Source organism: Leptonychotes weddellii, chromosome 3 (assembly GCF_054177405.1).
Source record: "Leptonychotes weddellii isolate Sample4059 chromosome 3, ASM5417740v2, whole genome shotgun sequence".
Taxonomy (NCBI): domain Eukaryota; kingdom Metazoa; phylum Chordata; class Mammalia; order Carnivora; family Phocidae; genus Leptonychotes; species Leptonychotes weddellii.
This window is the reverse complement of record NC_138371.1, coordinates 94533966-94547875: the sequence shown is the minus strand read 5'-3', so window position 1 is coordinate 94547875 and position 13910 is coordinate 94533966. Positions and strand designations below refer to the sequence as shown.

Here is a 13910-nt window from a genome sequence, read left to right as displayed (position 1 = left end):
GTGAGGGAGGGGCGGGCCCTGGCTCAGTTAGCGATGCCGCCCCAGGTGGGAAGGCATGGGCCGTGCTGGGAGCGTGAGATTGTCTTTTGTGCCAGAGCGGAAGCACTCTTCAGAAACGTGCTTCGGGACGATGACTCCTTGCAGTCAAGCCCACCAGAGTTGTTTCCTGCTGCCTCTGGAACAAATGACCACAGGTTTAGTGGTTTCAAGCCACACACGCGTATTACCTCTCAGGGCTGGCGGTCAGAAGTCCGACGAGGTCTCACTGGGCTATAGTCAAGGTGTGAGGAGGGCTGCACTCCTTTCCGGAGGCTCCCTCTCCTTCCCTTTGCCAGCTTCTAGAGGCCTCTGCGTTCCTTGCCTGTGGCCCGTCCGCCTGGCAAGAGCGCTGGGCTCTTGGGGTCACACCGCTCCAGCCTCCTCTCCCCACTCCCTCGCCCACCTTTACCGGCCCCGTGATTACGTTGGACCCTCTGGGATGCCGCAGGCTCATCTTCCTGTCCCCTTCTCCCGCTGCTTGCAGTCCTAATTCCGCCTGCAGCCTTGGGAGCTGACAGCCTCAGGGGTCCTGGGGATTAGGACGTGGCCGTCTTTGACGAGCACTCCTGCACTGAGCCCGTCCACCAGTGCAGTGGGTGCCGCGGCCTCTGGTCTTCCTTCTTACTGCCTGCTCCGGGATCTCGCGGTGCTGACCTCCCGTGGACGGCCCCACAGCTGCACCGCCGGATGTCTCTGCCTGTCCCCGGTCACACCTCTGTCCTCGTCATATACACCACATCTGTGGTCCTGCTGGCCGTCCTTGTGCTCAGGTCCAGTGGCATCCAGTGGAATTCCTGGGGCTCAGAGGCCGCACGGGGCAGCAGGAGAGACAGACGGTGTCTCCCCTCGCCGGAGCGCCTAGGCCTTCCCATGGCCCCCGCCAGCTCCCCTGTCTACACCTCGAGGCAGAAGTTCAGGGGTGAGGGCTCTGCCCACAAGGCTTCTGGACCACACACCAGCTATCACGGGAATTGATCCGGAAGCTGCCTTGTCTGAGTGACCCAAGGAAGGCCTTGGCATCTCCTGCAGGGGCGTAGGGGCCCCAGTCACCTGAAACTGGCTTCTCAGAATGCCTGGGGAGGTGTGGCTACCCCGTGCCCCCAACCCCATCACAGAAGCAGTTCAAGCAGTTGCGTGCAAGCACCAGGCAGAGTCTCACCAACTTGGCTGTCATTCTTCCACCCCCAGTCACCCTTGTCACGGGGAAGCCTCCTGCTTGCTGGAGCGAGGCTCAGGCTCTGGGGGGGTGTCAGGGCCTCTGACCAGCCAGCTCTCCACAGGCCTCACTGGGACAAGTGCCGTCCCCACACGCAGGCTCGCCCTATGGCTTCTGGACGGGGAGGAAGAGCCTCCTGTTAGGGGCAGGAGCCGGGGGGGGCAGGTGACTGGGGTATAGTGCTGCATGCCTGGTCTTTCTCTGAACACCAGATCTGTCATCCCTGTCCCCAGAGGACCCCCTGCAAACCCGCCTCTGTCTGACATGGGTATCACATCACCCCGAGGGCGGTCTCCTAGAACGCTCTTGAGCTGGAAATGAAAAGCTGTGTGGCCTGAGGAAGGTGCATTCTGGGATGGAAGTCCCTGAAGGTGACATCACGCTTGAGGACGGGTTGTTTTCATTGATTGCGCACCGTGCACGGTCCACTGCATCCGCAGGGAGACCACTCAGTTCTGGGCTCTGGGGCTGCTTGGAGGCTGAATGTCGGAAACCACCAAGCAGGCTGTGAACTCACAGAAGGTGATAGTCACAGGCTGTCCAGAATGTCCCAGGAGCAGGGCTGGTGGGCCAGCCTGGTGGTGATACATACCTGGACACGCTCTCTTGGATTCTTGGCCGGGTCAACACTTGGTTCTGCTCCGGGTTTTTGTTTTTGAAGACCCGGACCAGCCAGGGCAGGTTCTTCTCCATTCTTGACAAGTCACTTGAGCCTCAGTTTCCTTACCTGTAAATGACAGGAGTAGTAGTGCCTCTGTGAGTTGCTCATGTTTGCCGGGCGCCCAGCATAGGCTCTGTGAGGTTGGAGGGGTTACCCTGTGTGGGGCGTGTGAGCGGGGAGCTGCACGCTAGTCCTGGAGTTGGGAGGAGGGAGGCCTTCACCATGCGTCCAGGATTTCCCAGCACGCAGGTGCAGACCAAACTCCACCAGCAGCCCTGACTTCTTCCACTTCCTTCGCCCTCCACTGGTAACCCAAGGAACGCATTGCAATTTGCTGTGGCTCCCAAGGGTTTTGTCCATGAGCCAGCAGCCACTGGTAGAGATTATTTCCAAGCGTTTCCCCCTGAGCAGCTGAGTGGCAGGACCCCGTAGCAGGCCGTGAGTTCCCTCAGGTGAGGAAGGGGAAGGGCTCCAGGAGGAGGACCGTGTGCTTGACGCCTGGGAGGTGAGGGAGGATCCTGCCTGGACTCCTGGGCCCTGGGGAGAGGCCGGGAGTGCGCAGGCCTTGGAGACTGTCGCCGAGCCCCGGGTCTTTCTCTGACGGCCGCCTCTGCTCACTTTGGACTAATTGGACTCCGGTGCTCTGCACTTGTAGCCCAAGGGAGCCGACCGGAAACAGAAGACTGACCGGGAAAAGATGGAGAAAAGAACTGCCCAGGAGAAGGAGAAGTACCAGCCGTCCTACGAGACCACCATTCTCACAGAGGTGAGCCAGCCTACTGCCGGGGTGCGGCCCACCCCGCCCAGCCTTCTGCCAGGAGCAGGATGATGGCGCGCTGTTGGTTTAGATTCTTGGGAAGAGCGCCCACCGTGGGTAAATGCCTCTTTTGAAAGTGCCCATGAAGTTGTGGTAGGTTCCCGGGTCCAGAGCTGTGGTTCATGCGATGAGGCCCGGGGGCCGGGACGGGGTTTCCGAAATACCTTCCAGCCTAGTGCTGCCGTTTGCACTTGCCAGAATCTGGTGATTATTGTTTTAATAGGTAAAGCTCCAAAATCCAATAGAAGAGAGTGTATATACATCAGAAAATACCTCTCTCCAAACTGTCCTGGCCTCGAGCTTTCCTTCCCCGGGGCGCCTGGTGTCTCTGGGTCCTCACGTATGTGGCCCAGCTTTCTCTTCCAGTGAAGTCAGTTCATCCAATTCATCCACGCCCGCTGCTTTTACACCCAAGAGTGTACACAGACATGCTGTTCTGTAACTTGCTTGCTTTATCTAATAGCCTAGCTTGGAGTCTGTTCCCCATCTGTTCATAAAGAGCTTTCTAATTCTTTATCCAGAGGCGTGGCCTCCGTTGTGTAGATAGATGGCCTGTGGGTGGACGTTTGGTGCTTTCTGGGCCCTTGCTGTGTCAACAGGGAGCAGTGAGTGACCCTGGGTGCGTGAAGTTCTGCATACGGTAGAGATCTCTGCAGACTTCCGTTCTCAGAGTGGGCTCGCCGGGTCAGGGGGTGCGAACTACTTTGCTGCCCCGTTGTTTGGATGGATACTGGAATGCGTTTCCTCCTAACCCAGACTCCGACAGCGCCCTGCTCCCACCATCCTTGTGTCCAACATTACTTCTGAGACACTCACTGTCTCAGGTGCTTCTTCCTCCTGCCACTGGTCACCACTGGGCCACTTCTTTCTGGGCTCTGTTGTTGTTTTTTAAACAACTATTCCCCACTGCATTCTGCAATCAGTCCAGCTCATGGGTGTTTGTTTGTTGAATAATTTGACGTGCTCAGAAAGCCCTCCACAGATACATGACGCCCGGCACCGGCCATGGTGGGCGTTAAGACTGTGTTAAGCGAGGAGAGGAGGCCCCGGGCACAGAGCACCTAAGAGAATGGTGGCCACTCCTGCCTGATGAGGTGTGTGTGAGTGTGTGTGTGTGTGTGTATGTGTGTGTGTGAGTGAGCATGTGTAATAAACCATGTGCAGAAGGGTATTTGCAACAAGATAGAGTACGGAAGCTAATTTTGCGGTAGAGACAGATACGTACTAGTGTTTTATCAGGCTCAGGATAACAGAGGGTCCTGGCGCAGGAAGAGCCTGGCTTACTCGCGGCAGCAAAGCAGTGCTAGGCCCTGCATTTGTGAATTAGCACTCAGACCAGTTAGTTCTCCCCAGGCCCTAGTGCCCTCCGTGGGGGCGCCCCAGGGTGCCCTCCATGCTCCCACAGCCCTCTGCCTCCAGACACCTTTCCCTTCTAGGCTGAACCTCAACCTCTCTGCTCCTGACTCTCCTCTGAGCTCCACCTGATGGCCAGGGGTGCTTTAGACCATGTCCTTCCAAGCCCATCTCAGAGCGTGGTGCCGTTGGTCAAAACCCCCACCAGGCCCATGACCTTGCCAGGTGTTGGCTTTTCCTCCTCAGCTCCACGAAATTCCAGCCCACATGCACAACAGAGTTAAATATTTACCAACCTGTGGCTCCGTGGGTGATAGTAAATCTTAGGAATGCTTCAAATTGGCTGTCTCCAAAGAGGTGTCATCACAGGGAAGGGAAGAAATGAATACTTTGTCCGCTGGCTTCCGCAACAGGCAAAACCTGTATGTCTTTGCTTTCTTTGGGCGATTCTCACATATGTTCATTTTTGGCTTCTGCACAAAAAGTGCCTTGAGGTCAAGGATCATGTCTTTCGTGTTTTCTTTGTCTCCCTTAGCTCCTAGCAGGACACCTGACATGTAACAAACACACGTAGAATGATGTCCAGAGGGGCTGGCCTGCTCTTGGAGGTGCTCACGTGCCTTGTGCTCTCCAGGGCCTTTCGGGCGATTCTGTTTTCAAATAGTGCAGGTTTTAGTACTGAACTTTTTGGTAAGATTTTTATTTATTTATTTATTTTAGGGAGCGAGAGAATGGGGAGGAGCAGAGGGAGAGGGAGAGGGACAAGCAGACTCCCTGGTGCGCGTGGAACCTGACGCGGGGCTCCATCTCATGACCCTGAGAGCATGACCTGAGCCGAAACCAAGAGTCTGGACGCTTAACTGACTGAGCCACCCAGGCGCCCCAGTACTGAACTTCACTGATGATTTTTGTTTGGAAGTTATCCGTGTCCAGTGCCCCCTCTTTCATGCATGGGCACACATTCATCTACACCTGGAAACCCTGCCCTCTAGGCAGCTGGTCTCTGTTGTCAGCTCTCTTTTCCTGTGGACCCAGGTGACCGATGAGGTTTCTTTCCTTCGTTGGTTCAACTGCTAGGAAGCTCACGGAGACGCATGCCTTGCTTTGCTTGCTCTGGGAATGGCTGAATCTCAGGTCTCTTCTCTGCCGTGCTTGATTTCTTGGGTGTGGCCCTAGTAAACCCACACTTCGCTGCCTCCTGTGGTCCCTGGGAGAATGTGGGGGAATGTTGAGGGATCTGTGGTTTCCTGCACCGGCCTTGACGGATGCTGGTTTGGTGGGGGAGAGGAGCCGGGTCAGCAGCCCTGTGGCCCGAGTTCCTCCTGACTACCACGGCCCGCGAGTCACTGCCGCCTTGTGCTCTTTCTGCAGTGCTCCCCGTGGCCGGACATGGCCTACCACGTGAACAGCGCCCCGTCTCCAAGCTACAATGGCTCTCCAAACAGCTTCAGCCTTGGCGAGGGGTACGTCCGCCGTCTTTCCCTTCGGAGGTCCTGGAGTGATGATGGGTCTCGGCTCCTTTCTTGATCTTCTTCCCTGTGTCTTCCCCCTTTGGTGTGCTGACGCCAGTGTGGGCTGCAGGGAGGCACTTTGAATATGTGCACGTTTTCTGTGCTTGGACACGCTTCTGTAAACACTGTCTGCTGGGGCAGCAGCCCAGAACCCGCCCTCCCACCCCTTCCCCCCCCCCGTAGAAGCAGGTGGGCAGAATGGCCTTCTAGACAGATGGGGCCTTAGGAGCAGCCGTTCGGGTGGCTCAGCGGCTGCGAGGGCCCGTCCTGGTTCTTTCCGGGTCCTTGTGCGCGTTCTCCAGGTAGCATGGGTCAGCGCAGGATGTTTCAGGGCTCGTAACACGGGAGTGGCCTCACTCCTGGTCACCCGGCTCTGCACATGCACAGGCCACACAGACTGTAAGGTGACCGTTGTGCAGGGGTTGGCGGGCATCGGTCCGACCCGTCCCGGGCTGCGTGGCACAGGAAGGGCTCACGGCGCCTCTGTGATGGCTGTGCATATCCTGATCCTGTTTCTGGGGGGCAGCGGGGAGCAGGGAGACACCAGGCAGGTTCAGCAGGTAGGCGTGGAACCTGTGGGCTCCTCAAAGCCCGTGCTTGGCGTACAGAGAACTTTACTAACGGGAGAGTGAGAGTGTCCATGAACTTGATTTCACAAGGTCACGAGGGGCCCCCCTGAGAAGGGGGCGCACATAGCCAAGGTGTCATGCTCAGATTCAGGTGGACCAAGTGTTAAATCCCCCCTTTCTAGGGGTGAGCTCCTAAACCTCCCTCAGCCTCACTTTGTCCGCTACCAAGGGAGTGAGGATTCACGCAGGGACGGGGGGACTGTGTAAGGCGCCCGGTGCCTCACGGACACTGGACGAAGGGCAGCTCTTGTCGCTGATGACCGGTCTGAGGGTCATCCCAGCCAGGGCCTGTTCTTCATTGCTGCTGTGGTAAGGTGCATGCAAAGTAACACTTGCCAGGTTGTCATTTTAAACGTAGAATGAGACACCTACGTCCATCCACGTTGTGCCTTCTCCACGGTGTCTGTCTGGGAGGGTCATTTAAAGATGTATCTTTCTCTTAATTTAAAAAAGTCCAGGTGTTCAGGTCTGTGCCTTCCCCATGGGTGAGCCCCGGAGGGAGGGCGGTGTGTCTCCAGCCATGAGAATGTTCTCCTCGTGGATGGATGCCACTCTGCGGCCTGCCTGTTCAGGGCGGGATACCTCCCCAGGAGCCCGCAGCCCTCTCCTGTCTCCACAGAGAGGGGTTTGGCTGCCGCTGTCCAGGCACCCAAAAGGCACCTGGGGCTCCTCGGGCAGATTGCCCTCCCCTGGGGCCGAGGCTGGTGGGGGATCTCTGCGTGGGAGGGAATCGGATGCAAACAAACCCCAAGCTCGGGGTGGAGGGGTGATTTGTTGGCCCGGCTGTGTTGCTAGTCAGAATGTCGTGTCTGCCCTGAAGGGTTGGTCAGGGATTTTGAGGGATTGTGTGGGCGGTTCCGCCTACGTGTCTCTGACCTGGGAAATTCTTGAGGCCCTGCTGCATTTATAAGGGAGTGCCATTCCATGAGGGGAGGGGAGAGCGCTGGGCTGGGAGAAGGGACTGTCCCCGCAGCTGATCACCGGGTCTCTTCCTTTGCAGGAACAGCTCTCCGACGCACCCGGTGGAGACCCTGCCCCTGGGCAATGATGTAAGTGTCTGCAGCAGGACTCTCTGGCTGTGTGTCCCTGGGCAGACCTGGCGTGGTCATGTCAAGGCCCCCCTCCTCTCTCTCTGCCTGCAGCACCTGCTTCCGTCAGCCTCGATCCAGGATGCCCAGCAGTGGCTCCACCGAAACAGGTTCTCACAGTTCTGCCGGCTCTTCGCCAGCTTCTCGGGTGAGCATCTCTGTGTTGTTCTTAAAACCCACAGGGATCTTAGAAGCACTTCACAAAGCCAGTTGCCTTCCTGGACTTGCCCGCACTCCCTGCTGGGCCATGGTTTGTTCCTGGGGACCCAGTGTGGCGTGGGTCGCTCGCTCACTTTTTGCTGACCCTGGGCCAAGTGCTAAAATAGGAAGCCCTGCCTCTCGGCGTTTCCAGTCGAGTGTGGCTTTCAGGGAGGACCATCTGGGTCCCCTGGGGTGGGCCCTAGTCTGCCCGGGAAAGGTCCCCCGCGCCAGACGGGCTGGGGCACACTCAGCAAGCCTTCTTAGCACTTTTCCCACCAACATGCCGCCCATCCGTCACGCTGTCTCTGGAGCCACGACCTGGGAGATGGTGGTGAAGGCCACAGGGGAGAAGGGGAGGCTGCTTCTTCCTTTACACTCTTACCGGAGGGGCCGGCAGACAGAGACCCGGAGCCAGGGCTGTCTGGCGTAAGGGTAAACGGAGCAGTGAACCCTGCCACCAAGTCGAGTCAATCCACAGTGACCAGGAATAAAGTTTTGACCCAGAACTAGAGGAGTGGCTCCCAAGGACATCTGTGAGAAGGGAAGGAAAACCCCACATGGTTGTCTCAGCTCAGCTTTTGCAAGAACTTCGGGGAGGCAGGTACGAGGAGGGTCGGGCGGGGACCCTGTCCTCAGGAGCTTGCAGCTTTGAGTCTGCACAGATGTGTGAACCACGCATTTCAGTGCAGCGTGACCCTTTGGTGGTGGGCAGGCTCAGAGGAGGGATCTGGCTCTGGTCAGGGAGGAGCAGGGAGGGATGCTGCCATTTTTGGGGCGGGAGGGGGGTTGCTCAGCATATGCCTTCCCGAGACTGTGCCCTTGAGCAGGGGCTGGGCCCAGGGGAGGAAGTGAGCCAAGTGGGTATGGGGACAGTGAAATGTCCAGGCGGGGGGTGAGGGGGTGGGAGAAGTGCAAGGGCCACAAGGTGGGGGCCTGCCTGGTGTGTTGGCACAGAGCTGGGCACCCAGGTGAGTGGGGCTGAGTGGACTGGGGAAGGAGGTGAGGTCAGAGAGGGACCGAGGGGCCTGGTAGAACAATGGAGGGATTTTGGGCGCTTTTACTCCTTATGTAGTGGGAGCCATTGTGCCTGCAGAATTATGCCTGGAACTGCATCTGAACCATGGCAGGAAAAGGGGGTTGGATATCGTCGCTCCCGGCCATGTGGCCGCTGGCTGGTTTTTAGCAGAAGGCTGATAGCATACTTGTCCCTTGGAGAGGCCATATGGGCAGTAAGGCTCTAAGGGACTCTTTGGGCTTTGAGGAAGGGACTGCATCCACAGATAAGGATGTTCATAGATCTTTATTCATAATCTCTCCCAGCTGGGAGCAACCCCCGTGCCCATCAGCAGAGAATGGACCCATGATTGTAGCATATTCATGCAACGGATAATACCTGATAATGGCCACGAATGCTCTCTAACCACAGACAGCATGAATGAGCCCTTAAACAGGACTTGGAGGCCGGGAGCCGGACGTAGGAAAGTACATCCTATTCCATTCCGCTTACGTAAATTTCAAAGAAGCCAGCACGACTTTTTTTTTTTTTTTTTTTTTAAGATTTTATTTATTTATTTATTTATTTGACAGACAGAGACAGAGCGAGAGAGGGAACACAAGCAGGGGGAGTGGGAGAGGGAGAAGCAGGCCCCCCGCGGAGCAGGGAGCCCGATGTGGGACTCGATCCCAGGACCCTGGGACCATGACCTGAGCCGAAGGCAGACGCTTAACGACTGAGCCACCCAGGCGCCCGCCAGCACGACTTTTAAGCGCGAGGAGTCAGGATGGTGGCTCCCCAGAGGCGGGGAGTGGCCGGCCTGGGGGGCCAGCGGGAGGTGGGAACGTTCTGCCTCTCACTCCCAGTGGCCGCATGCAGATAGCTGTGCACTTGTGCATTTACACAAGTGCTCGTGTCATCAGCGGCCTGTGCTAGGTTATGTGCACTTGTGTTATATGCCAGTGAACGGTACAGAGGGAGGGACGGGAGCTCAGCTGGTGAGGACCTGTCGGCTTTTGTAAATGTCTGTCTGTTCTGTTGACCTTTGAGAACACCACTCCTCTCTGGGGCTGTGATTTCCTGATGTTTAGCTTTTTGTTGTTTCTGTCTCCGTGGAACGTCCAGTGCCTCCTGAGCATGAGGCTGACTCTTCCCTGTCCCCTGCCCACCGTGCAATGTCTGCAGGTGCCTGAGGACAGAAGCTTTTCTGTGTGTCCCACTAACGGGCGGCCCCACTTCCCTGCTTAGGTGCTGACTTGCTCAAGATGTCTCGAGACGATTTGGTCCAGATCTGTGGCCCTGCAGATGGGATCCGGCTCTTCAATGCCATCAAAGGCCGGTGGGTGTCAGTTTCCAGCTGGACGCAGGGTATGGCAGGGAGCCCCATCTCAGCCAGGGCTGGGCTGGGTCTGCCACAGTGGAAATGTTCAGGGCCATGCTGTTCAGTCCAGCAGCCCTGGCCAGATGTGGCTGTGGGGCACTTGGTCTCAGGCTAATGTGACTGACCAAGCGAGTTTTAAATCTCATTTCCCTTTCACGCATGGACAGCACAGTTTTAGAGTGAGGGCGAGAGACTGGGTGTGCATCTCAGGTCTGCCTCTTAAGAGTTGTACACTAGACGAAAGTCCTAACCCCTGTTGAGCCTCGGTTTCCTCCTCTGTAAAATGAGGGCTGTGGTTCCAGCACCCTAGGTGTGTGAGGATGAAATGAGGTAGGCATGTGAAGTTCTGGAAATGGTGCCTGGGGCAGGGTAAGCCAGAGAAAGTGTTTGCTCTTGTTATCGCCCTGAAAAATACCTTGTGTCTTGAGACGCATGTTCTGGGCAGAGCGCCCTCATGGCAGCTTACAGGACTTGGAGGGGTTGGCCCATCCCTCTGCCTCTGGGCAAACCTGCATGAAGCCGTAGAGGCCCAGCCAAAGGCCTTCTGCATCCCCGCGGCCTCCTTTCTTCTCCCTGAATCCTCTCTGCTAGTTCCAACCTGTGTTCTGGAACGTTCTGGAACGTTCCTCCCCACCACCCCCTCCCCCAATACCTGCTATTTATTTCCCTTCCTCCTGCCAGGAATGTGAGGCCAAAGATGACCATTTACGTCTGTCAGGAGCTGGAGCAGAACCGAGCACCGTTGCAGAAGCGGGATGGTGGTGGGGACAGCAGTCTGTGTGGTGAGTTGTGGGGAGCCCTCCCCTGCCCCGCCAACCCAGGGCTGGTTACCGGGTGGCCAGGTCACAAGAAGACACAGCAGCAACATGAGTCCTCTTGCCCAGAACATGTCCACCGATCACCTCACTCTGCTTTTCTCAGAGGGTTTTTTTTTTTTTCCGAAGGATGAGTTTTTGTTAAACTTCCTCCTGGGATTGAAATGTTTAAGATGGAAGTCCTGTCCTGGAACAGCTGGTCCAGCTTACTTATTTGCTCCCTGGGGAGCAGGCCCAGAGAGGGGATGTGTCCCCCGACAGCTGCTTGCTTAGCCACTCGTGGTTGAATTGGGCATCAGGCCTTCCGGCTCCCAGGCTAGTGACGCTCGATGGCCTGATTCCCGGAGCGCTTCCTCCTGTGGTGTCCCCCCAGCTGGACGAGTCTTCCCCATTTGGTTTGGCGGCTGCCCGAGGGTGAAGGAGCACGGCTGCGGGAGCTAGAGGTATCTCAGGGGCACGTGACTCTTCTGGGTTGGCAGTTTGGAGGCAGTTTGGTGAGAGGACAGAAGCGTCGAGGTCAGCTGAGTCTGGACACCAGTGCTGGCCATGCCGTGTGTTGGCCATGTGGCCTTGGGCAGGGTATCAGGGCCTGTGCATCTGCTTCTGCACGCGCAGATAGCGACGCTACCCCCAGAGGTGGGAGGTTTCGGCGAGACAAGGTGTGTAAGGCAAAGCACCTTGCTTCTGAGCGTCTGTGAGCGCTGACGGTCTGACCAGTGGCTGGTCTCCAGCTGCAGAGTCCTTGCTCTTCTGCATATGTCTGCAGAGAGCGAGGGAACACCGGAGTAGGAAGGCTCACCGAGTCCCTGTCCAAAGGGCTTCCTGTGTGCTCGCTTACTCGCTTCTCCTAGTAGGCACTGTTGGTGACGTTGTTTCGCTGGGGGGGGGACACTGAGGCACAGGGTGGATCACTGCCCCCAGATGGCAGCATTGTACGTGGCAGAGCCAGGACCCAAACATTCGGACCCTGGGGGCTGTCTTCTGAGCCCTCCGTCTGGCGCCTCTACATTTCTGGAGAACGGCTAGGTCCTTCCCCTCCTTCTCAGCTGTTAGCCCGTGAAGGACAGATCTTGAGCCTTGGGGTTTCCTGCACATGCGGAAAGGGCAGCCTCGTGCATGGCACCTGCTCAGGGCAGGTGCTCCAAGCAGAGCTCGTGATTTATGCTCATGGAGGCCCCGAGTGCTGGTGCTGCCCCCGCACACACCCTGGGGCCCCGGGACGTGTAGAGATTATTCCAGGGCTTGCTTCTAGGGTGGCTGAGTTGGGACATGAGCCTGGGATTGCCTACTCTAGAGCCTCATGTTTCCCCGAGCTGCCGCCAACACGGCCCTGGAGGAGAGGAGGCTTGGGAGGCGTTCAGAGGAGTGTCCCACAGACCCTTCAGCTGCCCCAAGCACTCCTGGCTGCCCCCACACTCACCTGGGGCAGGAAAGGCTGGTGACCACAGGTTACAACAAAACGCGCTGGACTGCAAGCCGTCTGGGTCTTTCTGGCCGGCCTGATTTGTTGGAGGAGTGAACTCAGAAAAAGCGGAAGGGGCTCCGAAATGTTGAAAAGCAGCAAAAGTACATTCGAATCTGTTACAGAAGGAAATGCTAGAGAAGAGCTGTGGCATTCTTACCTGCTGTCCGCACTGGGAGGGGCGGTGGCCACATGCTCTGCACAGAATCTGATGGTGGGTCAGCCTGTCTGAAATCCTGGGACGGCCGATCTGTCGTGTGGCTGGGACGCCAGGGCCTCTGCCACCCCCTCTCAGAGGGAGCTGGTGTGTGTGTGTGTGTGTGTGTGTGTGTGTGTGTGTGCGTGTGCGTGCGTGCGCATGCACGTGCATATGTGCTTTGGAAATACAGGGCCTCTGAAACCAGGGGTTCCTCAGTTGAGGTAGGAGTTTGGGAACTTCTAGTTTAATCCTGTTGTGCTTTGCTTTTGAGAAACCTGAGCCCCCCCCCCCCCCCCCGGGTGTTGAGTCATCTGCCCCAGGGCACCCACAGAGCTGGGTTTCCTATAAGGAAGCATTTCCGGCCTCCAGGGTCGGTGTTCTCTTCCAGTGGGCTGGTGGTGCTCCCACTGCCCCTCTTCCCTTTGTGGTCACAGTGCTGGAGCGGAGTGGTATTTGTGCTGTGGAGAAGGGCAAGGACAAGACCCTTGTGATGTCAGGTCAGTTACCCCTTGTGGAGAAAGGGGAACCCTCCTACACTGCTGGTGGGAATGCAAGCTGGGGCAGCCACTCTGGAAGACAGTATGGAGGTTCCTCCAAAAGTTAAAAATAGAGCTACCCTATGACCCACCAATTGCAGTACTAGGTATTTACCTAGAGGATACAAACACAGTGATTTGAAGGGGCACCTGCACCCCAGTGTTTATAGCAGTGATGTCCACAGTAGCCAAACTATGGAAAGAGCCCCGATGTCCATTGACAGATGAATGGATAAACAAGATGTGGTATATATACACAATGGAATATGAGTCAGCCATCAAAAAATGAAATCTTGACATTTGCAATGACGTGGATGGAACTAGAGGGTGTTATGCTAAACGAAATAAGTCAGAGAAAGACAATTATATGACTCCTTCATATGTGGAATTTAAGGAACGAAACAGAGGATCATAGGGGAAGGGAGGGAAAAACAAAAAGACAAAATCAGAGAGTGAGACAAACCATAGGAGACTCTTAATCATAAGAAACAAACTGAGGGTTGGGGGAGGGGAGGGAGGGTGGGGGATGGGGTAACCGGGTGATGGGCATTAAGGAGGGCACGTAATGTAATGAGCACTGGGTGGTATACACGACTGACGAATCACTGAGCTCTATGTCTGAAACTAATAATACACTATATGTTAATTCATTGATTTTAAATAAAATTTTTTTTAAAAGTAGCAGTTATCCTTAAATCCCGCTCTTGGTCCCCTGGAGCCATCTAGTGACCCCTCTGAGCCATGGAAAGAAAGGAAAGGGGATGCAGGAGTTCTTCCTCTCGCAAGGGTGTGCGTCTGGCCACACGTCAGAATCACTAGAAGCTTGTTAGAGATACAGAGCTCTCCAGCCTCTGCGCCGCCATGGGCGTCATTGGGTACGGGCTGGATGCAGGAATTCTCCATTTTACGTACGATCTCCCAAGGGAGGCTGGTACAGGAATGAAGAACCGTGGCCTGGCTGCCTTGCCCTTGCCACTGGGCTGTGCAGAGGCTTTGTGCCTGTTACAG

General features: G+C 56.5%; 1 protein-coding gene across 1 annotated transcript in view; it reads left to right on the top strand.

Moving 5' to 3' along the window:
* Positions 1-13910, top strand: part of TFCP2L1 (transcription factor CP2 like 1) — a 59449-nt gene that overhangs the window by 32467 nt on the left and 13072 nt on the right. Inside the window, exons 7-12 of the mRNA XM_006735958.3 lie at positions 2572-2682; positions 5458-5549; positions 7227-7275; positions 7369-7462; positions 9758-9848; positions 10572-10672. Of these exons, the coding sequence (XP_006736021.1) occupies positions 2572-2682; positions 5458-5549; positions 7227-7275; positions 7369-7462; positions 9758-9848; positions 10572-10672 (538 nt within the window). The remainder of the gene's footprint in view (positions 1-2571; positions 2683-5457; positions 5550-7226; positions 7276-7368; positions 7463-9757; positions 9849-10571; positions 10673-13910) is intronic.